Raw genomic sequence first — 25,205 nt, 5'->3', positions numbered from 1 at the left:
CAACATTTTAATCCAACGATTCGATCCCTTCGCAGAAAGAAAAGTTCGTGAAATTGCTTGACCAGCTGCACAATTCCTTGAGGATCGATCTCTCGTCGTATAGAAATAACTTCCCAGCATCGAGCCAGGAGAAACTGATGGACCTGAAGAGCACCGTCGACCTTCTTACGAGCATCACGTTCTTCCGTATGAAGGTGCAGGAATTGTCGAGCCCGCCACGAGCCAGCACCGTCGTCAAAGATTGCGTTAAGGCTTGCTTGCGTTCGACCTATCAGTTCCTCTTCGAGCATTGCTACGAACTCTACAGCAGAGAATTTCAGGCTGATCCGAACGAACCGAAAAAGGATCCGGAGGATCACGGGCCAAGACGGGACTCTCTCGACTTTTGGCACAAGCTCATCGCTCTTATCGTTTCGGTTATCGAGGAGGACAAGAACAGCTATGCGCCCGTGTTGAACCAATTCCCCCAGGAGTTGAACATCGGTCAACTATCGGCGGCCACTATGTGGTCTTTGTTCGCGGTCGACATGAAGTACGCCCTGGAGGATCACGAGCAGCATAGACTGTGCAAGTCCTCAGCTTATATGAATTTACACTTCAAGGTGAAGTGGTTGTACACGAATTACGTGAAAGACGTACCACCTTACAAGGGTGCCGTGCCGGAATATCCCGCCTGGTTCGAGCCGTTCGTCATGCAATGGCTCAACGAGAACGACGACGTTTCCTTGGAATACTTACACGGTGCCTTTAGCAGAGACAAAAAGGACGGGGTGAGTATCGTTACGTGACCACGCGTTCTATGAAAATGATTTTTATTATATCGCGCAAATGCGATCTTTCGACAGTTCCAAAAGAGCAGCGAGCACGCTCTCTTCAGCGTGTCGGTCGTCGACGTGTTTACCCAATTGACCCAGTGCTTCGACGTCGTCTCGAAGCTCGAGTGTCCCGATCCGGAGATTTGGAAGAGGTACATGAAGAGATTCGCTAAGACCATAGTAAAGGTTCTGGTCGCTTACTCTGACATCGTCAAAATAGAATTTCCCGTCCACTTGAAGGAGGAACGAATCGTGAGTAACGTAAAAACAGAATGGAAATAAGGACATCATTTATATTCGGCCAATCTCTTCTTTCTTTACAGGCTTGCATCCTGATGAACAATATCCAACAACTGCGCGTGCAGCTGGAGAAGATGTTCGAGTCGATGGGCGGTGAAAAATTGGAGGAGGACGCGGCAAACATCTTGAAGGAACTTCAGCAGCAGCTTAACAGCGCCCTGGATGACCTGGCGATGCTCTTCGCCAAGAGTCTCGAGCCGCGTATAACGGCCTCAGTCCGAGAACTGGGAGATCTCCTTTTGGCTATCAAAGGTGGCGGTCAGGTTACCTTGTCCCAAGCGCAACAAAGGAACAACGTCGCTGTCGAGGCCGACGAGGTGTTGAGGCCTCTCATGGTACTTCTCGACGGAAGTCTTTCTCTATATGCCGAATCCTGCGAGAAGACGGTACTCAAGAGATTATTGAAGGAACTTTGGAAGATCGTCATGAGGATCCTCGAAAAGACGGTCGTCTTACCGCCCATGACGGACAAGAGCGTACGTTTATTTGAAAAGCAACTTTTTCTTTTTTTTTTTTTTTTTTTTTCTTTTTTCTTCTACTTTATTAACATAACCGTTCTCATATTTCGATCCTTGTCCCGCTAATCGGTCAGTAATTCGATATTTCTAGATGATGTTCAAGAATCTAACGGATAACGCGAAGAATCTCGCGGCGAACGCCAAGATAGAGGACATGTCAAAGTTGTTTAAAAATCACATGACCGGAAAGCCGGACGTCAAAAATGCTCTCAGCGGTGTCATGGTAATATCTCGTGATCAGCCCATGGATTTTATAATAAAGCCGTTTAAGAATAATCCTTAAGAGGCGCGCCCGTTTTATTTCGTAGGATATCTCGAAAGAGGTGGAGAAGAATCTGTCGCCGAAACAGTGCGCCGTACTCGACGTCGCCCTCGACACCATCAAGCAATACTTCCATGCGGGTGGCAATGGCTTGAAAAAGGCCTTCCTCGAAAAGTCTCCGGAACTGCAGAGCCTTCGGTACGCTCTCAGCCTTTACACGCAGACGACGGACACCCTGATCAAGACCTTCGTTACTTCTCAAATCAATCAAGGTAGGCTTTTGCCTCGACGAGGAACATGTATGTGTATATATATATATATATATACATACGTATATATAAAGCGATCGAGAGGAAGGATCGCTCTCGAAGAAAGTTCCGCGAGCACTTAACGAGGCTAAAAACTCGAGTATTCGCTATTTTTCTATTTTTCTTCTACTCTTTCCGTCGTTGAAAAGCTCGAGCTTGCGTTTACTATTTGTACACCGTTGATCGGCGATTTGACGTACGATTGACATGAAGGTTAAATAAAAATTGTCGGGACAGTGCCGCTGAACGATGCGTCAACGTTACGTCAGCGTCAGCGTTCGATGAGCAGCGAGAGAGGCGACGAAGGCGAAGGAGCCGAGGGTATGGAAAGCCTCGAGGAACCCCTTCGCCAGAGCAAGCCCTCTCTTCGTCGAGAGAGTCGTCAAGGTACAACGCAAGAGCACGACGCAACCCTTAGTGCGGAAGTTGCCAAAGCTACCTTCGGTTACGCTTCTTTCCGATTTCTTCCGAATTTAGAACCTCGACTCCTTTAGGATTTAGTCTTGGATTCGTCCGTATCCATCGAGACGTATTTTCCATTCTAATTTTTTTTTTCTTTTGTATTTTCCATTCAAAGAAAAAGTACTCGATATATCTGGCCATTTTCGTTATCTGTACCTGGAAAGAGACGTCTCGACGGACGGTCGGTGGTATATATACACGTATGTTATAGCTGTAAAGGGTCCGCAAAGTGTAGTACCGCAAAACGAAAGAAAAAAAAAAAAAAAAAGAAAAGAAACAATCACTATCGCTGCTAACGCTAAATTTATCCATTTCACAAAAAACACGCATAAACAGATATAGAGAAATCAGATCGTATCGTTACGATGCTTTTCAAACAATTACGCACCGATCCCATCCACTTAACTCGAGACTTCCTCCCAGGGGAAGGGGAGGAAACGAGAGGGGAGAAAACATTAATGCATTTTCTATCGCTATCTCTCGTAGCAACGACGACGAGACGACGACGAATCGAGCAAAACGATAAGAATGGGACGCGCCGAGACGATCGCGTGCACGAAGGATACTTGTACACTTGAATGTTTTTCTTTAGAGGCTGGGAGATGAACGAAGCAAGCCGTCCAATCGGTCGTCCGTTCCATCGTTTTCATTCGAATAACCGCAAAACATCCGCAGACGGAGCTTCGATCCTCCATTACCTTCGACTCTCGCTCTAATGAAAACCCCTTAAGGCCTGCTTCGTCTTCATCCGATGCGAGAGAGAGAGAGAGAGAGAGAGAGAGAGAGAGAGAGAGAGAGAGATACAAGTAATTGCATATCGCGTAGAGCATGTTGATCTGCTCTCTATAGATATAGAAGGAAATAATAGACATTTAGGAATGGCCACGTTTATGCTATACTTTTCATCGGCTAGAATTCATTTTTCACTTTTTCATACGTTAAGCGTAAATGTATGAAAAACGACTGATTTAATCTCGTCAAGTTCCAGATACGGCTGGTACGGACGAAGGTTCGGTGGGAGAAGTTAGCATCCAGGTTGACCTCTTCACGCATCCTGGAACCGGCGAACAAAAGGTCACGGTCAAAGGTAAACGTGTCTTATCAAACGCTTCACTTAGGATTCGATTAGAATTCGACTAGAAAAGTTCGCCTCGACGAAAACGGATTTGGAAACGACAAATTCATTCTTCATTTTCAGTCGTCGCTGCAAACGATTTAAAGTGGCAATTGGCTACGGGAATGTTTAGGCCTTACGTTGAAGTCAATCTGATTGGTCCGCATCTAACTGGCAAAAAGAGGAAACAATCGACGAAATCGAAGAGCAACAATTGGTCGCCTCAATTCAACGAAAGTTTCGACTTGTAAGTATAATAGCTATAATGTTAATTTATTGCGAAAGAGAGACAATAATGCGATAAATTAATACGACCGATTGGTTTTAACAGCATGATCGGCAACGAGCAGCAACAATTGGACTTTTACGAGCTTCACATTTGCGTCAAGGATTATTGCTTCGCGAGAGAGGACAGACTGGTCGGCGTGGCGGTGATGCAGCTAAAGGATATCGTCGAAGAGGGTTCCTGCGCGTGCTGGCTGTCGCTCGGCAAGCGAATTCAAATGGACGAGACCGGTTGGACCATTTTGCGAATTCTCTCGCAGAGAAACAACGACGAGATAGCGAAGGAATTTGTAAAATTAAAGAGCGACATCAGACAGGAAACACCTCTACCAAATCCCACTTGAAACGGCGAACCGTCGGCGCACTAAACTCGACAGCGATGCGATACGTCCTTTGAGCTTGGAAAGAGCTCCAAGGTCTTGGCGGATGGCGGACAAGATTTTGTCTGACGATGGGCAAGCAAAAGAGGACAGGACAAGGAAGGAAAGAAAGAAAGAAAGAAAGAAACAAAAAAAGAAAGAAAGAAAGAAAGAAAGAAAGAGAGAGAGAAAAAGAGAAAGAAAGAATGAAAGAAAAACAAAAAGCAAGCAAGCAAGAAAGAAAAAGAGAAAAGAATGGTTCGCTCTATGGTATTACCAATGACAAGCAACATCAACGACTTGCTATAGTCCATACCGAAAGGAGACAAACGTACGAGGAACGATCGAGACTGCTCAAAGCGCTAAATTTCCGGTCGATCGATCGAATTCCTTCCGCTCGATATTTTTAGGATCACGATGAGAGCAACGATTCGTTGCTACTCCTCTTTCCTGTTTCCTTCGCGCGAAAGGGATCCGAACGAGCGCCGCTTTTTTTCCCCATTTTTACGAGTCACACGTGCAACGCCTCTATACACATCTACCTCCACGCGTACCCATCCGCTCTCTCTCACACACACACACACACGCACACGCACACACACACACACATACACGTACAAGGGACGTACAGATAGATCCGTTTTAGCGTTATCGCTCACAAACAATCGGCACAGAGCTAGACCAATGTTCTTTCGGCTCGTCGATAAGAAAAAATATCACGTAATACCAAGGACGATTCCTGCCGTCCCTTTTGGAAATTCTCAAACTACTCGAGAGCTCGACCGAAGGAAACTGTGAAGTGGTCCCAACGACGACGAATAACGTTATCATAAGACGACATTAGGAGAGGCAAACGTCATTGAGAAGAAAGAACGAGTCGTTTGATTCTTTTCTTCGTGCCGTGTGTCGCGAGAAAAGAAAAGATAGTACGTACGAAATAAGAAGAGTCGAAAAAGTGAAAACAGTGCTGCCAGTACGCAATATATTTGCTAAATATTCGTTATGTAAGAGGGAAAAGGAGAATAAGAGAGCGCTTAAGGAAAATTATTGTAAAATGGAGAATTACGGACACCCCTGAAAGACTTGGAACGAGCGCGAGACGAGACAGATTTATCGAAGTAAAATAAGAGGGGGGCAAGCGAATAAGGGGTCCGCGATCGAAAGAAAAATAAAAAAAAAAAGAAAAAAGAAAAAAGAAGAAGATAAGGTAAAGAAAGCTCGAGGGGAGGAAATATAAGCGAAAGACGATATTCCGCGCTCGCAAAGACACGATGATAACCCTTAGGCCGTTTTGTTCGAACGGACGGAGAGTTTACTGTAGATAAACGTGGAAACATATTGTTGACGAGGAAGAATTTTTCTAACACAATTATTTAAATGTAGCATTGCGTACGACCAATGGGCGCGCCCTGACGTCAATCAAGGCGCGCCGTTAGTAATAAAAACTTAGGCATTGTAATGTATAAAGTACGTTCTTATTCGTAAGAGTAACAAAAGTAAAAGAAAGAAAGAAAGAAAGAAAGAAAGAAAGAAAGAAAGAAAAGAAAAAAAGAAAAAGAACAAAAAAAGGAACAAAAAAAAAGAAAAAAAAAAGAAGAAAAAATTATCACTTCTTTTTCGAAGTCGAAGTTAGGATGAAACACGTCGAGATCCACGAGTTGGCTTCGAGTTTTTCTCTTTCTCTACGAGCGAACGAGCGCCCAAAATCGAAACGAAACTCTCGTTATTTATTCATAGTAATTGTCCAGCAATAGGCGAAGACGTTCCAATGATACTCGTAGCTTCGATTTTTCTCGAAATATTAAGTACTATTTAAAGAAGGAAGAAGAGACGAGGCGCTTTTTTATGCGAACCAAAGACTCTACTAAAAGGCAGATGCGCGAGTACGATTGGAAAAAATGCGTCAACTCCGCTCGCCTTTCATCCTCGCGACTGCTATTCTCTCTTCGACTTTCTCTTTTTCTCTCTCTCTCTCTCTCTCTCTCTCTCTCTCTTGAAACTCTCTTACGTAATCGAAGAAAAAAGAAAAAAAGGATAAAAAAAGAAAAGAAGAAAAATAATGCACTCTTACGTGGCAAAGAACGTTCGCTCGTGGAGATGTCGTGGATATAGAAAGGGCGAGAGGAGCCCTCTTAGCTCGGAGCTTCTTCGTTGGGATCTCGAAGCGTAGCTTGATTATATCGAAAAGGGAGCTAGGAAAAGAAGCGAATGATAACCACACATCGTCCAGCCTGTGCGGATCGGACAGGTATAATAAAGGTAAAATAAAGAAAAACAATTTCAAAGATTACGACACGATTATAATTGAAAAAGTTTCTACTTACGTAGTTACGTCTAGATGCATATACTTACGTATTGTGTATAGTGTGTCTAAAAGAAAACGCTGAATACGTAGCTGCGAGGCCGGCTTGTACGAGGAACATATGGGGATATCTAGTTTACGTACGCGCCTTGTATATGCGTGGGTAAACGAAGGTGAGCGCGCGTACGTAGATTTGTGCGTATCCGAGCGTACATCGCGCGCGATCGTTTTGAATCGTCGACGAGCTTGGGAAGCGACGACCGAACTACCGTTGATAACAACTCGAGAGAGAAAACTCGCGAACTCGGACTCGCGCATTCATTTACTTCATCGTCTACGAGCTTATTCTCCGAGCGTATTTTCCAGGCTCGTTCCTCTTTCTTCTCCTTTTTCATTTTCATTTTCATTTGGAAGGAACTACCAACACTGGCCGTACACGATTACACGTGATTTTCTACAAGATTTTCTTCTTCTAGAGAGTTTTATCATATGGGGGACACATGCACACACGTCTATACATACACGACACATACTTTGCTTATCCGTAATCGCGATTCTTACGGACGAGATATATCATCCTCCATTTTTGCGATAAGCGCGCTGTTTACTTTCTTTACGTTTCTTTACGTTTCTTCGTTCCGCTTGCCTAAACTCGAACGCGTGCCGTTCAGAATCGAACGAAGAGATCACAATCGAAGAGCGTAGAAAAGAGAAAAAAAGAAAGAAAAGGACGGAGAGCGAAAGACGGGCTCGCCGAGTCCATTCCTCCTTTCGAAATCTGTCTATTTTCTTCTAGCCGCCTAACTAAGGTACGCGTAATTAGTGATATAAACAAAACAAAACAAAAAAAAAACAAAAAAAACAAAAAAAAATAAACAAAAAAAAGAAAGAAGAAAAAGAAACAGATATATACCGAGATGGCATAAAAAAAAAAAAAAAAGGGAAAAGGAAATGATAGGAGGACCATTTTCGCCGTTTCCCTCGTGTCGCGTAACTACTCTCCCGCTTGTATTAATATCTCGTAAGCTTAAATGAAAATATCTCGTACATTCTGTGATACTTGCCCCTCCCCACCCCCCACCCCCCCCCGTTAAAAACGCATGCGTACTCACCCTCTACGACACCCGTACTTGTCGCGCGAGCACGTGTACGACGACGAAGGAACAAAAGAAGATAAGACGCATCCGATCCTAACTAGCTACAATATTTTTCTCATTTTAAAGAACATTCCGAGCAGATTTATACTCTCTGTAATCGTCTAACGTCCGAATAGTCTCGAGTAGACGTTGATAATTGAGAAGATGCGAATCGCAATAAACGAGCGTCGCCTCGATCGTGGCACTCGGAGCGCGATGATATATCGACGGGTCAAGAAGAAACAAAAAGAATAAGAAGGAACAAAGCAAGTAAATAATGACGGAGGAACCTGAAACGCAAAAGTCCCTGCCACGTCTCTCCTTTTTTCCTCGAGATCGATGAAAGAAGCGGCAGAAAAAAAGGGCAAAATGAGATATCGTCGTTGATTTTGACCCTTTTTTCGCCATCCTTTTTTTCCTTCTTCTTTCGCTCTTACCTCGGAGACAACAAGGGTGGAATCGGCATTCGAAAGGACTAAACCTCGTACGGGTCTTCACGTTGGACTTTTGCGTTACAGTCGCTGGCAAAGGCGCAGAACCAAATATCGAGCCAGACTCCAGGGATCGTTCAAAGCTATCGAAAGCGCGTATTGAAGGGCGATATCGAAGAATTCAAAAAACAAAGAAAAAAACAAAAAAACAAAAAAAAAAGCCGTTTAAGAGGAGAAAAGATACAAACAAACAAAAATATACACAACTGTTGACAATACTATGCTTGAAAAAAAATCGTATGACGCGTATGTAATGTACCTAACGAATATTATTTAAAAAGAAAAAAAAAAAAAAAGAAAAAAAAAAGAAAAAAGAGAAAAAAGTATTAAGCGAAAAAAAAAACGGATGGAGTTTCGGTGCTTCGCGACTAAAGGGAAAAAGGGAGAAAGAGGAAAAAAAACGGACGTCGCGTATTTAAGGAGCGATCATGGGAAGGAAAACGTGAACGAGTCGCGTAAAAATCTGTGCGTGCATGTGGATGACTGCGTGCTTCATTAGGTAAAAAAATGATGTCTAATCGAACAAAGATGCGTCGTCATTTTTGTCGTCCCGCGGAAAGCATTGATAACTATTATCGTTGTTATCAACCTTTTTTTTCACGCGTAGATGACCAAGTAAATTCGATATAATGAATGAAAAAAGAAAAAGAAAAAGAAAAAGAAAAAGAAAAAAAAAAGAACGATGAGACGCCGGTGCGCAGTCTCCGAATACAAAAGTAAATCCAAAGCAATTGTATCCGATTCAAACACGCACATTTAACACAACAAATTTCGAGCGAATTAAGAAGAGAGAAAGAGAGCGAGAGAGCGAGAGAGCGAGAGCAAGAGCGAGAGCGAGAGAGAGAAAGATTACTATTACATATATAAAGATCCCGATCTTTGTTAATAATAAATGTTCCACTTTCATTCGTTCACTCGTACCAAAGAGTTGCATTCTTATTTCTTTCTTAATATCGGGACGAAAAGCTTCTGACCCTTCGAGAAACATCGAACGCGAACGTCAAAAAAATTTAGCTTTTTCCCGATTTCGTCCCGTCCAAGCGTTTCTCTTTCTCTTTTCTATAAATCATATCGTCGACGATAATAAAAATCTCATATCATTCCTCTCGCATCGTAGCCCGCATTGTACATAAACGTCGCGTACATAATAGACGAATGATCTTTCGTGTAGCGTCCTCATCGCGAGATAGAAAGAGAGAGAGAGAGAGAGAGATAGATGGATAGAAACGAGAGAATCGAGAGTAACAAGTCGTACAAATTTTTATCGTTGCGTTACGAGCGGATAATCAAGGTCGAATCTACGAATACACGTTCGCACGTACGAATAACGGTCAAAGTTTTTAGAAGATTAAAAGAATTCGTTTATCGAACGAAGTAAACGTGCGCGTCGACTTTAAAATCGATTATCGGTTTCGAAGAATCGTTTGGGAAATTCACGTCACACTTACATATTTCTAACTGACAAATACAAATTTAAGCGCGAACACGCGGATCTCAGCGGAAGGTTTTTTCAAAATCGCGATAATCGTTCCTGATCGTACGCCTTGTAATATATTTTACGAACGAGATGATTTCATATGTGATTTGTACATATATAAGATGATGCCAGGAGCGAATGCGTGTGACACTGTGTGCGTCAAAGCGAATGATGGTAAAAAAGAGAGAACAAAGAACGGATAGATGACGGCGAAAGGACCAAAAAAAATCTGCAGATTGAATGACAGTGAGAGAGAGAGAGAGAGAGAGAGAGAGAGGGTGAGAGGGAGAGTAGGCTGATGTTTCGATCATAACGTTGTGTTTCATATCATAAACAAAATTATAATATATCGTTATTTTTTAAGAATAAACATCGAGAGGGAGAGAGAGAGAGAGAGAGAGAGAGAGAGAGAGAGAGAGAGAGAGAGAGAGAGAGAGAGAGGAGAACGAGGAATCGAAAATGAAATGACGAAGGAACGATGAGGACGCATGGTATCGATCGCATGGCCTGCAAATCTAGTCATTAATAAAGAAATAAAAAGTTGGTGCGATTGGACGCGGGTACGTCAACAAACTCGCTGCGTCTTACTACGTTAAAGCTTTTTTTTTTCCTTTTCTTTTTCCTTTTTTTTTTCTCGATAATATCGCAAGTCAAGGAAAAATGAAGTAAAAGAGATCATCTCGCGACGAATTGAAAAAAATATAAAAAAGCCGCATAATGGTATCGAGTCGGAATAGCGTCTTACTTAAAATAAGTTATGGCTTCGGTTCTCTCTCCATCCTACGAGCCGCATCTCCGTCTACCCTATTTCAACCATCACCGATACCTCTCCTTCGACTACCCGCAATTTCATTTTCATATCGACGCAAGTACGCGCACGTGTAAGATACTAGCGCATTTATCGGCCATACAGTCACAGATAAATATATTGCACATACGATTGCACATATTATTATACATAGCACGCCACTGTACATAAATACGTAATACATGATCGTGATATTGTACGTCATAACCGCGAGCCGTTACCTCGCGCAATCCTACAAAAGTCGAGATTGTTTGGGAAAGAGAAACGCGAGTAAACGGCGAGGAGAGCGAAGGCGTTTTCTAAAAATTCGATTTCGATTTCCCGGCTCTCCCGAACGAAAAAAGAAAAAGGAAAAAAAACAAAGAAAAAGAAAAAAAAAAAGAAAAAATAAAAAAGAAAAAAACATATAATTCCGATATGTTTGAGCTCGCATTCGTATACTCACGTATATCGGCGGTGTATCGTCGTTACTTGTGCGCCACGCTGCGTGTTCTCTCTTTTTCCAACCGTATCCTCCGTCGTTATCGTTTCCACTTCTATTTACTTAGTGATATTGAGAAGAAAAAAAAAGAAAAAGATGCAAAAAAAGAACAAAAAGAAAACAGAGCTATTATCTTTGTAAGCTTAAAAGAAGGAAAAACGAAACGAAACGAAACGAAACGAAACGAAACGAAACGAAGAAGAGAAAATATCGAGATGTCTCGCACGCGTTCCATTAGCCGAGTCGCCGCGAGCTCCCCCCTTCGTCGTCCTTAGAACGTCCTTTCATCGGGAGGGAAAGAGAAAAAGAAACTACACAGGACGAATGTTCGTTGTGCTTCTATTAGAGACTTTTTTAAGGATATACCACCAGAGGTGCCATCGATCCTCGCGAGAGCATGGTAGAAGAAGGTGTATGTCGTCGACGACGGCAACAACGACGACGATCCGCGAGGATAATTACGACAGTGGAATCTCAAAGGAGATGAGAAAATCTGTAGTTTCTTCGTACATACGTACCTCCCTCGATTATATTCTTTCGTTCTATTAGCTCGATCGCGAGAAACGGCTTTCTCGTAACGGCATACACCTACATTTACCCTGCCCGATGCGAATTTCTGTAATAACAAAGAAAATAATAAACGCGCTTTCGCGAATAAGAAAAATAATATCAAAAAGAAGCGTATAAGCGATAAGTACGTACGTTTACATCGTGTGTGTATATATACATATATGCATGTCAATGTATGTGTATATATAGATATATGGATATATGTATTCGTGTACTCGTACTTATATAGACGGATAGAGAGAGAGAGAGAGAGAGAGAGAGAGAGAGAGAGAGAGAGAGAGAGAGAGAGACTATAAGAATTGCGGCACGAATATATTAGACATATGTATATATATGCACACACACAGACAACGAACTTTATTTGAAATTTCTCTCCTGTTGTCCGTTCGCACAGTTTTCTCGTTCCTCATTTGTGTAAAATGTACCATATCCAAAGGGTGCTCTTAAATGGATAGCGGAACAAAAATGATTTGCGTCATAAGGCGTTAAATAATAAGGCAAAAAGAAACAGAATGGTTTTCTTATCGGAAATGGGCTGCCTCGAAGGAAGGTAATCCAGAGATTCTAATAAATCATTAAAACTTACCAGCCTGAATGCTTTTTTTTTGCTTCCTCTTTATACCTTTTTTCCTCTTATTACGTCGTTATTTATATCTCTCATATTCTTATAGTCGTTTACCATCCACAACATGCATACGGCAGAAAGGAATAAAAGCTTTGAACGATCTCTATATAAAATGAAGACAACTTGCAACGGTGGAATCCTCTTTATTGAACGCTTATCCTCTTTACATTTCCATATAGCTCGTATTTATTTGGCATATCGACGTAATTATGACGAATTGAACGATAAAATGTTAACGAATCTGATGACGAGTAGCATCTACTTGGAAGACTTGTTCCTCATTGGAACACTTATTGGGATCGATTCTGTCTACCTGAAAAAGAAACAAAAATTTCTTAATCAAAATCAACGAGGTTATGTTCGATAATGGCAATATCTTCTCCAATTAAACACTATTTTCACTGATTTAATATCAGGGCTTTGAAAAAATTAATCTCACAAATTAAACGTATTTAAAGAAAGTAATGGTGACATTGGTGTATTTACTCTTTCATCCGTCAGCCATATTTTGATCTGTATCCTAACGAATGGATAGTTTAACGTTTTCAAGATCGATCGAATATATGTATAAGAAGCATGTTATAAAGGAAAATAAGCGTAGAATTTAGTAAATGGAGTAATCGAAATTGTTTCAACGAACGATTCGATAGAAAAAGGAAAAAAGAAGAAAAATGTTTCTTGCGAAGATGGAACAAAAGCTAAACGACGAGTAGAAACGAGTACAAATCGAATCGGAGGTTAACTCGATACTGGAAATGTTGAGACGATAAAATTCCTATGTATATTCCCTAAAGGCTTGAAACCAATTGGTCGACGAAGCTCGCTCTATGTGAGCTTTTATCAAAGAACTTGTGGATTGGTCGAATGGAAAGGTGCTCGCGAAAGATGACGCTAGATGTATACGCCGAGTCGAGAAAGAAATCGACCGAGCGCTCTCAGTCGAACGTTAGCCACGACCGCGCGAGGACAGCAAGGTCGTCGGGCTATCGGTGCTTACCTAATCATTGCGATTGGCCGACGGCTCTCCCGTAAGCCCCGCCTACCAGGTGGCCGTTCGAAAGTGTAGTCGTGTAGTTTGTTGAGACGAAACGACGGGCGCTGCTCTCTCTCTCTCTCTCTCTCTCTTTCTTTCTCTCTCTCTCTCTCTCTCTCTCTCTCTCTCTCTCTCCCTCCCTCCCTCTCTTCTCTCTCTTTCTCACTCTTTCTGTCTGTCTGTCTGTCTGTCCGTCTGTCCGTCTGTCCGTCTGTCCGTCTTTCTTTCTTTCCCCATCTCCCATACGTCCTAGCCGACTACGAGAAAATCTTGAAATGAGTCATATCGGTGCGTTAATATGTGACGGTTGAAAGGAAAGGAGGATAAGGGAACGTGCGAGAGGGTGGTTTACGCGCGGCTGTCAACCACTGTCGAAACGTGTGCGAGAAAATTGGAGAAGGAGAGTCGAACGACGACGACGGCGACGACGGAGGCGCCGGAGAGAGAGACAGAAAGGGAGAGAGAGAGAGAGAGAGAGAGAGAGCGAGGCCCTGGAGTGGCGGAGGAGAAGAGAAGAAAAGCGGGTCCGCGCGGTAAGAAAAGAGGTGTCGTGTATTAGAGTATAGAGGATAGGAAAAGGAGGAAGAAGATAAGGCAAAGTTTTCAATCTCCGAAGAAATAGAAGAAACAAACGAAGACGTTCGTGTATCGCTAAAAGGCTCGACCGAAGACCCACGGAGACGTACGAAGAGACGACAGATCGTGCGCGCGCGAGAGAGAGAGAGAGAGAGAGAGAGAGAGAGAGAGAGAGAGAGAGTGAGCGAGAAAGAGGGAGAGAGAGAGAGGGGCACGTCGCGGACAATACGTCGCGACGACGACGACAACGACGGCGACACGACGACGGCGACGACGACGACGACGACGACGACGTCGAGAGAAGAAAATCAAAGACGCTCGTGTTTTTTTCTCGATTGTTATATCGAGAAAAAAAATCTCTTTTTTTTGACGCAGATCTGGCCGAAAGGAATAACGGAAGGGAAATTTTTGGAAACGACACATATTCAGGGATATACGTGTGAGTGTCTCTTTTATCTCTATCTTTATCCGAAAGACGAAAACGAAGGCGAAGCCGTCGTCAAGAGTTCCGGGTGCGGAGATAGTTTTCTCGCGACCACTACGGAATCGTTCCGTGCTCTCTCCCTCTCTCTCTCTCTCGTTCTCACGTTCCGTGGCACGGGGTTAAGAAGAGAAGACCGACCGAGCAAAGGAGCGAGAGAGAGAGAGAGAGAGAGGAGTGGCGAGGAGCGGAATCGGTGTTCGTGCCGACACACACACACACACACACATACAGACAGCCAGAGAGAGAAAGAGAGAGGGAGAGAGAGAGAGAGAGAGAGCGAAGAGGACGTCAGCTGTGTGCGCTTTTACGACAAGGGGGACGTGTGTGGTACCGTGACGGAGAGGGAAAGAGGAGGAGAACCGACGAGAAGGAGAGAAAGAGAGAGATAGAAGCCACTGTCGAGAGATAGAGAAATGGCGGCGCTGGTGGCAGGTGTCCAGTATGGTTTGTCGTCGCATAGCAATTTTCACGAGAACAAATCGCTCATCTTCGTGAAGCTCACGGATTCGGCGCAACGTGCCATCGAGGATTTTCTTAGGAATCGGGTGAGTTACATTTTTTTCTCTCTTTTTTTTCTTCTTCTTTTCTCATTTTTTTTACTCTTTTCCACTTTGTCCGGCTGTCTCCTTCCAAACACGCACCACGTTCCTACCAGTAGCAGCAGCAGCAGCAGCAGCAGCAGCAGCAGCAGCGCAACGCAGCGCAGCAGCTAGCTTCGACGTTTGTACGTGAGCGCGCGCGCGCCAACGCCACGCAAGCTCCTCGTACGACGTTTATACGTGATCTCGCTCGCGTGCTTGGCCTTCGCGTTCGTGTGCGCGCAATCTCGTGGTCGGAGAACGCGTGTCGTAACGGATACGCACGTTTCTACGCACGTTGCTCGCCATGGGCCATATACATGTATCGTTTCGAGAGAAACGTAGAAAATTCCCTGACTAAGAGGAGGCGTCCGTGCGAAGCCACGTTGGTTGGCAACCCAAGAGAGAGAGAGAGAGAGAGAAAGAACGTATACGGTATGTACGTTCCTGTCATCGAACGTCGAAACGCGGAGATCGAGATTTTCGAGGCTCGACGTTTCTAACCGTATGCTTTGACAACGGCAATTATCATTCGTTACGTAAGGCCATCCTCGAAGGCACTCGCGATAGCACGCTGATCGCCTTCTTTCTTCTTTCTTTTTTTTCTTTTCTCTCTCTCTCTCTCTCTCTCTCTCTCTCTCTCTCTCTCTCTCTCTCTCTCTCTCTCTCTCTCTCTCTCTCTCTCTCTCTCCCCCTCTTTTCCCTTTTCTGGCTTCCATTCGGATAGACAGAGCGCGTACGTACATCTTTCGTTATTGTACGGGTTTCTTTACTTTTTGAGATTAAACGATACGGTAACAGATGTTTTGACCGTCCAACGTTCGTGACAGGAAAGTGTACGCTCGGTTACTTTCGGAGCGTACAATAGTTTTTTCGTACGCACATATGTCCTCCTCCCTTTTATACCCTCTCCCTCTCTATTCTTCTCAGTCGATAAGGCGATTCGTGACGTAGAAGAGATATCGTCCGGATCGAAAAGTTCCTATCCGACGGATCGCCTACTATATCGGAATTTTGAGAAAGGCAAAGATTACTGGCAGCTCTCTTTGTTGTACGCGCGTCGAGGGAAACGAGTAAAAACGGATGAATCATCGTTCTTGGCAGTCGTCACCATTACCGATCATAACTTTTACGATCGCCTACTCGCAGACGTACTCGAGTATGTACTTATGTACCGAGAGACTATTTCTCCTTGAAATTCGATTTTTCTCGGTGCGTAGAGAAGAGAGAGAAAGAAAAGTAGAGAAGGGATACGGGGCGTTTCGTTTAAAAGTCTCTCCATCGGTGACATTGTAGAACGGTTCTCGAGGTATCGCCGAGGCAACGCCGAAAATAGCCACGTCGGTGGTCGTGCGTGCGGCCTTTAAAATACTAACGCGCGTCGTCGCTATATTGCCTGCGTTTTACGTACTTGACAAAGCGCTGTTTATCCTGTCTCTCTCTCTCTCTCTCTATGAAATTCTCAAAAATTCGCCACGTTTCTCCGAAATTGCGATAAAAAAAATTAAACGGTCTTGATTCTTTGCGTGGCTCGCGCGAGGAAGGGGGAAGAGAGAGAAACGTCGTTACGTTAATCGCGAATTCTTTAAACGTCAGCTGACTCTCCTCCGAGCTCTCTCGGACGAGATTCGAAAGTAGAGATTCGTCGCGAGGGGCGTGATGGGGTTAACCTATCGTCGCGATACGTTCCGACGATAGACACTTTGCTTGCGGAACGATTTGCAGCACGAACCGTATCTCGTTGCAACCATCTAGAGTTATATCTTGCTAAACTTTGCTCAGCTCGCTACGTAAAAGACAACGTAGAATCGACGATTGCGAACGTTGACTTTTCTTGCGAAAAAATTGACGCGTTTCTTATTTCCTATGGAATTGTGCGTGCGCTTGATAACGCGCTCTATCCAAAAAGTATCATGACGAGGTTTCTTTCGTGAAAGTTATACGTACAGCCACGATTATCGGTAGGCGCGATTAAATAAAAATAGACTCACCTTATCTTCCCTATTTTCGAAAGCTGATTGCCGTTATTCTCTCTCTCTCTCTCTCTCTCTCTCTCTCTCTCACTCTCTCTCTATCTCTGCGCATCGTTGGCCCTCCTATCGATGATATGTTAATTAGCGTTCGCGCACGTACGAGTAAAGCGTCTTTCTCAAAAACGCTCCTTCTTCCCTTTCCACGTCGTTAACGTTGACCTCTTTTCCTTTTTTCTTCGGCCGTCGCTCTTGTTTTTTTCAGATCGTCGAGAAAGATACGCAATTATTTTCGAAAGAGGCCTTTCCGAATATCGCGAGAAATTTGACCCGTGGAAAGTTCTCGCTCCTCGGCTCATTGGCGAAAAAGACGAGAAAAATTCGCGTAATCGCTTTTTCGATTCTACGCTCTTTTACGATCGACGTATATAGCACAGAGTTATCGCGCTCGAGTATATAATAATACTTACGCTTGCTCGTGCTGCGTTACACGAGTTCGAGAGAACTCGGCGCCTCCGGATGCGTGTTCTCGCGTAAACGAAAAGCTGAAAAGAATAAATTTTAGTAAAAGAGATTACAGCGGAGAGTATGGCCCAAGCCGAAGAAATAGATGTGTGTGTGTGTGTGTGTATATATATATATATATTCGTAATCGGCCACGCGTTCGTGAATCGCCACGCATCGTTCGTCGTACAAAGACCTTTTGCCGATGTTTGTCGAAACGTCGTCGTTCTGGCGAACATCGCAGGCCATTTAGAAATATTCTTTCCTCGTTAGACCACCCAGGGAATGTGCGGCCCATTTTATTTCGTTAAGCGTACGTATAAGCGAGATCGGAAGACTCGAAGGAGATTTTTCAGGCTACGCTTACTGAGTATCTTTCAGAGGGTGTTATTGGTACGCGAGTGCAAAGGCTAGGTGTAAGAGAGAGGTTCGTCTAGAGGTTCCTTCAAATTTCAACAAAGATCCAGAACGGAATTATATCATCTCGGAACAATATCTTTCGTTTTTTTTCTTGTTTCTTCCAACCCCAGAATGATAGATTGGGAAAAAGTCGGCTAAATGCAACATTCGTACCGTGCATCTGCGAGAGAGTTAATTTTGTGCAGGACTTAACAAAATATATTTATTGTTAAAATACATACGTGTATATATGTATATACATGTGCGCGCATATATCGTCGAGCGTAATAAAACTTTATTACCGAAGATATCGATTAGCTTTTCCTGGTCGTAGGACGAATCGAAAGGACGATTGCGCGAGCCAACATATTTCGAGGTTATCTCGAGAACGAAGATGGATATACGAGGCTCGTACAATCGTTTCGTTTCGTTTAAATCCATTTGACTCCGCTGTAAAACTTTTTCTTGCGATACATTGTACGATAGGTTGTGCGATAGTTTGCTCGTCTCCGATCCCACATAAATTATCCGCTTACCGTTAATAAGCCGCGCAACGCTCGCAGGCATGGCGATATAATTAAGGATCGTTAATTGCTTCCTTACGTACTCTTTCTGTAATTAATAAGTCAACAATTCTTCGTTGTTGACTTATCAAACAGCATGTTCCAAAAATTTCCTTCCCGAATTTCTACTTCGTGCGGCACATCGATCTCCTCCAATAGTTTAATTCCGGCGCTTTTTATCCGTTCGCGAAGTCTATTCCTCCGAGTCGCGTCCCGATATCCTCCAAAAGGAGGATACTTCGTCTAATTGGCGCGACTTACGTGCACTCGAGATACGTTCGATTTACGGCACGGCGCGCGGTATAAATTATGCCGAGTGAAAGTGAATGCCGCCAATAAATCAAGAAAGCCGATACCAAAGAGAGAGCCTTACGATTCGCGTAACTTCCCAAGGTGGAAAAAAGAATAAAAAAGAAAGAGAAAAAAGAAAGCTGAAAACGTAAAATATAATACGTATTAACCGGCGTCTTATCGCTCTCCTAGCAAACGGTTTTCCTTTGTAACACACGGCGGAGGGTGTCGAAAGAATTTTCGCCTTTCGCCGCGGTCAACGTTTTATCGCTTTTTCAAAGAATTGCCGATGGAGTTAGGAAAGTTTTCCTTACTCCAAGGTCGTCGCGATTTCTACGATTACTACGGGGAAAATAGAAGCTCGTAAAGCGTTTGTATCGCGACTATCTGCATACATATTTCCTAAGAAACTAAACGAAGATAAATAAAATGTAAAATAGCCAGAGAACGAGTAGGTTTCTCGCGAAGCACGGAAGATCAAAGATCGATGATTGGGTATACGTGCATCTCGCTTGACATTCGGATTGGGCTTTTCCGAGAAATCGAGAGAGAGAGAGAGAGAGAGAGAGAGAGAGAGAGAGAGAGAGAGAGGGAGGGAGGGAGGGAGGGAGGATTCTTATGAAACTTGTTATACGCGTGGATATCCCTTTAAAGGGCCAAAGAGAACTCTACTCCGTTTTAGCAATTACGAGAGGGAAACGGTTCGTTCTTCTTTTCCTTCATCAATTTTAATATCTCTTTCTCCTCATTTCCTTTTTTTCGAACCGACGCTAAATCTGCTATCGCGTACATATCAAAGTAAAAGCAGAGCATAGAGAGACCAGCCGATTCGCCCGCTTATTTTTGGAGAAAGAAAATGTTTGTAAGAAAAATGATTGTAAGAGATCATGTAAAGGACGCGCGGCGCCCTCTTTGTCCCCAACTTCGTCATTCTTTCGCGATGCGTTTTCTACGAGACACCTCCGCGCGTGCTGCAGGAACGGCCCAAACCGACCGTTAGTTCCACGTTATAAATTTGGTCGATGAAGTAATAATACTCCGCTTTCTAATAATAATATACCGTGAATCACATCCGCGAGCGGCGCGGCGAGTCTTCCGTTTCTGCTTACAGGTATGTATGTCGCGGCTTATCATTCGACAAACCACATAATCCACACACGATTTCCCTAAGAATTTAATTACGATCTACGAGTTCTACGACTACACGTCTTATTCCAATTTCCGTCTCGGAAAGGAATAGAAGAAGATTTTCTAACGCCTCCATTTTCGATTCGAAACGATCGCTATATAACCGACGTTATCGCATACCCCTATTGCAAAAGTAAAGATAGAAATCGAGCGAGAAGGAGATATTACGAAAGAACCTTCAGAAAAATCGTACGAATCGAGACCGTTCGACGGATACTGACATGGATAATGAGAGAGAAAGTACATTTTTAGTTTAAAACGCATTTTTTTTCTTTTTTTCATCTACAAATCGCGCCATATCCCTCGCAATCTAAAGCAATAGCTAAAGAGAGAGAGAGAGAGAGAGAGAGAGAGAGATCGCATTCTTACGAGTCTAACACCTATTGAAAAAAGGAGAGAAGAGCGAGAGGAAGAGTAAAGGTCGAGAAAGACGAAATAACGTTTATCCACTTTGGTCATCCTCTGGTCATCGGTAGTGCCACTCGACGATAGAATTACTAGGGAATAATAGACCGAGTGAAATCTGAGATTGCGCAACTTGCCGCTGTATCGACTTTACACTCCCTTCCTTATTTCCTCTTTCTCGCTCTCTGCCACCCATCTGCCACTTGGATTTAACGAGCATCTAACGTAATTTGCGTCGAGAGTACATTGGCACGAAAATTGCAATCCTATTTGATGATGTAGATGCATCTAGAGGTATTACGATATACGATACGACAATAATAATGGTAATGATAATGACAATAAGAGATCAATCGTCCTCCAGTAAGTCGCTCGATCTCAAAGAAAGTATCGGCAAAGATGTTAGTGACGAGAGAGGGAAAGAGAGAGAGTGTTCTCGATTAAGGTTAGAGGAATTATTATCCAAGTTGAAAGGTTCGACGTCTTTCAAGGTGATAACTTTGAAACGAAGAGACAATTTAGACAAGAAGGCTTTTCGTCGTTGAACAAGTAGTAACCGATAGCGAAAAAAGATCCTTCTGTCTTTGCGAAAAAAGATCCGCGAAAGTGGAGTGTGCCCGTTAATATGCCACGAGGAGTCGTTTCGTGGCTACGAGCTTTCTCCGCGAGGAAGGCCTTCGATCTGGGGAGAGAGAGAGAGAGAGAGAAAGACGTCCTTTCTCTTCAAAGGACGTCTGCCTCTTCGACTTTGTTCGAAGGTCGTTGCACTCGGTCAAGATCTACGCGTCGTCTAATAAGTCGTCTTTTTCTTTCCTCGATAGCAACGTCGACAAAATTGAATTCGTTCGACACTTTTAACTTACTCTTACGGCCCTCTCTTTCAGTTATCTACAATGACGTCAAACGCTACGTAATCTCGCGGAAACGATTTTGTAAATATATCCCCCCCCCCCCCGCTCCAGAAACACACGGCATTGTAATAGCGAACATTTTTGAGATATTTTAGTCACTTTTTAGAACTCGTTTATTTATATTAAAAAGGAATGGTTAGAAAAATGTTTCGTTCGAAAGGCCAAAATAATCTATGGCATCGATTAATTCATCCCACGTAGCTGTATTATAATTTACCAACTACGTATTGGATGTTACATAGGGAGAAAGAAAAAGCAATAAATTTCCATGAAATTCCAGGGTGGAATCGATTCTCACAATTGGAATCGGAATAAGAGCGCTTGTGTGTATAACCGGTGATCCTATCGTTCTTCCCTTCCGGCTTTCGATGAAAACGAATCTCGGCCGGCAGATTTCTTTCGAGATGAATACTTGCCGTCACGAGCGCGATCGATCGATCGAGGGTCAACGGAAAATGACTGGCCCGATCGAGACGATTTCTGTGAAAGTTGATTTTTCGCGAATGCTCCTTACCGTAATTTCTCGCAACGACCGCAATCGATAAGGGGGACCCAACGAGAGACGAAGCGACAAGAGGAACTTTCCATAAGGAATTACAAAAGAACGAACAAACTATATTATATTTCTTCTCGCTTCTTCTCCTCATTCTGCCTTCGAGTGACATTCCTTCGGAGTGTACATCGCCGGCAAAATTGCAGACGTACGAAAGATAAGCGCTAACCATTATTATCTCTTCCATTGATCCTAGAAAATTTTCCCGTTTCGATTCGTCGTTATACGTCTACAGGTGCGTAGATTTTTTCGCGGAGTGCCCACGTTAGAGGCAATCGCCGATGCCTAATGAATTCTCACGATGTTGCTCCCTTAGCGATTACGATCGACAAGAATCGAATCGACCGTCTTCTTCTCTTCCCATCTAAAGCGAGAGAGAGATGCACGTTTGTGCGGTACTGCTAACGAGATGGGAAGGTCGCGCGCGCGCGCGCCTGGCAAGGAAAGAAGGTCGAACGTCCATGTGGTGGTAGTCCCTACTATGGGATAGTCCCGTTTTGCTTTGGATCAGCTGACAGGGAAGCCAAAGCGATAAACCACGCGACGCGTTTCCGCGAATTCTCGCCGATATCGGCGAATATATATATATATATATATATATATATCATTCAAAGTCTCCTTTATTTCGTATCGATTTCCTATCGCGCGTTCGACCTGCTTGTACGTGTAAAAAGATAAACGTAACTCGAAAAATATTTCGATTTATATTTTTCTCACCAAGCTCGAATTTAGAATGTAAAGTTATACGACGAGACATTGGAAAAAGAGAAGGTTCGGCTTTTTGCATAAACTCGTTTTGCAATTCATTCGGAATCGTTTCATCGAAGATTCTCGCTATATCGTATTATTTTCTTTTTTAGCAAAACGTAAAATCAAATGTACTGCAAAGCTATCGCAAAGGAATGAATTCTCTTTTTTTTTTTTGCCTCTCGAATAAATCGTATCTCTTTCGTACGTGCGAGAACAATTTGGCAATCGTCAAACGCGAACAAAGTTAGCGATCGCTTTCTCTCTCTCTCTCCCTCTCTCAAGATCATTCAAAGATTTGAAGAGATCGAGCGGAGTATTGTCTTGCCTTCTTCGAGCCGGCCTTTTTATTTTACGACACGGAGCTCCTTTCACTTTGTGCTCTCTTGGCAACATTCGACAACGATTCGACGATTGCGAGGTTCGTTGACGATCGTGTTAATAAACCTTCCAAGTGTATGCGTCATATAATAGATAGGCGTGAAGCGTAAAAAAAAGTGTTTGTAAAATATTAAATACGAAACGGTGCGTATAATTCGCGGACAGCTGGTCGATAGGCACAGACCGTAGGAGGTATCGTGCGCGTGTCGACGTTCACGCTCATTCGGCGACGTTTCTATCGGGGGCGGGGGGGGGGGGGCGTTGGGCAAGAATTTTAGGCCATACTAAAAGAGGAGAGACGCGAGTGATCTCTCGAGGATTCGCAAAGTGTCCACCGATGGAGAACGCGTTCTATTATTCGTTTTTTTACCTTTCGAAAGAGAAATTTTAGGGGAAAAAGAAAAACTATGCTTTTTCGTTAAACGATCGTTTCGGAATGCAATTCTCGCGCCGTTCGTTAAACGTCCTGGCAGAGTATACGACGGCGAGGCTTCACCTCGTGAGCGTACGTGCGACGACTCGGATATCGACTCGATCGTCGCGATTTCAAAGCAAAAACTTCCCCCGTCTGTTCGATTGTATCTGTAGTAACGGTCGGTCTATCGTTCTCGCGGATTTTCCCGCGTTGGGTCGTAGCACGGAACGACCGCCGTATTTTCTCTTTCCAAGAAAATCGATAATGCCAGCCGGTCTTTCCTTCTTTTCTTCCTCTTCCTCCTCCTCCTCCTCCTCCTCCTCCTCCTCCTTTATTATGTTCCTTTATTTACGTATCCTTCTTCCAATCTTTCTTTCGCCGACACGAAAACCTGTTTTAACCCTTTTTCCGTCACGAATCATCCTCCGACGAATTATTCCTACGATTTCTCTCGTTTATACCGTCTAAAGCTTTTTCAAATTCAATTCAATCGCATTATTCGCGACGATGACGTATCTCATATCGCAGCTAAAACTTTCGCGTGACTTTGGAAGCGACGATCGACGAGCGAGAACGTTAAAAATCGCGCGATCCGGACGAACGTTTCTCTTGCGCAACGATCATTATATCTCGTGGTACGGACCGAATGGCGCGCATAACCATAACTTAATTGGTGGTTGGCCGCATCGCGACTTTGGGATTGTAGTTTTCTCGAGCAGAAGTACATTGTGCGGATCGATCTCTCTCCCTCCCTCCCTCTCTCTCTCTCTCTCTCTCTCTCTCTCTCTCTCTCTCTCTCGAATGTCTGGAAAGTTTGGTGAAATTGAGGGCGAACGTCTCGTCGTTGCTTTACCTCTCGCAGACGTATAAAAAAAGGAACGTGGCGAAAGGGAGAAAGAGAGAACGATCGCGTTTCTCTCTATTTGTCCAAACTAGTTTCGGTAACACCAGTTCCCAGTGAATTAATTCAACGAGAACTTAAAAAGCGTTGTTGGGACGTGCTTGAGAGGGAGAGAAGGGAGTTATTTTATACGGTATAATTTGGTGGGAATATCGTACTGTACCGCCTAACTGTACCCCGGGCTGTCTGCGACAAAAGGCACAAAGGATCGAAAGAGTGAGAGAGAGAGAGAGAGAGAGAGAGAGAGAGAGAGAGAGAGAGAGTAAGTATATAAACGCCATTCGAAATCACCGGTTTACGGAACTTTGTTGTTCGAGTCGATCCTGTCCTTCGTATCGATTTTAAAACATATTTTTTTTATCAATTTAGCTCCCTTTGTTCGATTTTGTTGCGGTAAAAAAAAAGTCGTCCAAATAGGCGTGGTTAATTTGGACGGTCGTTGTTTCTGGGTGAAAAGCTTCGGTGAAATTTGACGTCGAATACGGGACTCACCGCTTGAGCACGGTGTCGAGGATTATATCTCCGACCCTTTCTCCTTCCAACGTTTTCCCCTTTAAACAAACATTTAAAAGCCGTTAATTATCGTTAACGCTCTTTGCCACGAGACCCAACTAACTTTCGCGAACGCGGTCGTCGAGATATTAAGCGACGGATATTTCATTTTGAAAGTTTCAAATTAAAATACTTCCGGAAAACGATGCGTGCGGCCGAGCTCGAACAAATTGGTTATTGTAATCTCTCTCTCTCTCTCTCTCTCTCTCTCTCTTTTCCATTCGCATCGCAGCGATGAAAGTAAACCGATTCGTATCGTCCAAGAGGAAAGGAGATCAAAGTATATCTTCGAAAGCATATAGGACTATAGAAAATCGTAGGAGGTTTACGTGGGTCGCCTCCGCTGATGCGATATCGATCCGAGCGAGAAGGGGTTGTCTTTGGAGGGCGTCGTGCCTATCGCTCGAAGGCGCAGCATTGCGGATTTTCTCGAAAGACGAG

General features: G+C 43.6%; 2 protein-coding genes and 1 long non-coding RNA gene across 17 annotated transcripts in view; 2 read left to right on the top strand and 1 right to left on the bottom strand.

Annotated features, from left to right (window-relative positions):
• The window catches only part of unc-13 (protein unc13 homolog), a 76,278-nt gene extending 67,720 nt beyond the window's left edge, over window positions 1–8,558 (top strand). For 5 of the 8 annotated variants that reach the window (XM_085655338.1, XM_035876261.2, XM_035876260.2 and 2 more), the window contains 9 exons: window positions 36–770; window positions 846–1,067; window positions 1,139–1,591; window positions 1,725–1,856; window positions 1,942–2,167; window positions 2,441–2,590; window positions 3,648–3,752; window positions 3,864–4,026; window positions 4,111–8,558. In XM_085655338.1, coding sequence (XP_085511464.1) covers window positions 36–770; window positions 846–1,067; window positions 1,139–1,591; window positions 1,725–1,856; window positions 1,942–2,167; window positions 2,441–2,590; window positions 3,648–3,752; window positions 3,864–4,026; window positions 4,111–4,408 — 2,484 coding nt within the window. In that variant the 3' untranslated portion in view covers window positions 4,409–8,558. The remainder of the gene's footprint in view (window positions 1–35; window positions 771–845; window positions 1,068–1,138; window positions 1,592–1,724; window positions 1,857–1,941; window positions 2,168–2,440; window positions 2,591–3,647; window positions 3,753–3,863; window positions 4,027–4,110) is intronic. The other 3 variants (XM_035876267.2, XM_035876266.2, XM_085655356.1) reach the window with 2 other exon arrangements.
• Window positions 8,559–11,850: 3,292 nt separating this feature from the next.
• LOC118446079 (uncharacterized) lies at window positions 11,851–13,077 on the bottom strand. The gene is made up of 3 exons (XR_004839470.2): window positions 12,800–13,077; window positions 12,275–12,626; window positions 11,851–12,130 (listed from the first exon to the last, which is right to left on the bottom strand). It is a non-coding gene; the product is annotated as an uncharacterized LOC118446079 (long non-coding RNA).
• A 173-nt stretch (window positions 13,078–13,250) lies between these two features.
• Su(Tpl) (Suppressor of Triplolethal) overlaps window positions 13,251–25,205 on the top strand; it is a 43,380-nt gene continuing 31,425 nt past the window's right edge. Inside the window, exons 1-3 of one of the 8 annotated variants that reach the window (XM_085655412.1) lie at window positions 13,271–13,341; window positions 14,298–14,361; window positions 14,638–14,951. In XM_085655412.1, the coding sequence (XP_085511538.1) occupies window positions 14,820–14,951 (132 nt within the window). In that variant the 5' untranslated portion in view covers window positions 13,271–13,341; window positions 14,298–14,361; window positions 14,638–14,819. Of the gene's footprint in view, window positions 13,360–13,438; window positions 14,952–25,205 lie in introns of those variants that run through there. The other 7 variants (XM_085655420.1, XM_085655416.1, XM_085655423.1 and 4 more) reach the window with 7 other exon arrangements.

This window comes from Vespa mandarinia, chromosome 1 (genome assembly GCF_050613455.1).
Source record: "Vespa mandarinia isolate Hongniang chromosome 1, ASM5061345v1, whole genome shotgun sequence".
Taxonomy (NCBI): domain Eukaryota; kingdom Metazoa; phylum Arthropoda; class Insecta; order Hymenoptera; family Vespidae; genus Vespa; species Vespa mandarinia.
The sequence above is the reverse complement of the archived record's forward strand: the minus strand, read 5'-3'. Positions and strand labels throughout refer to the sequence as shown.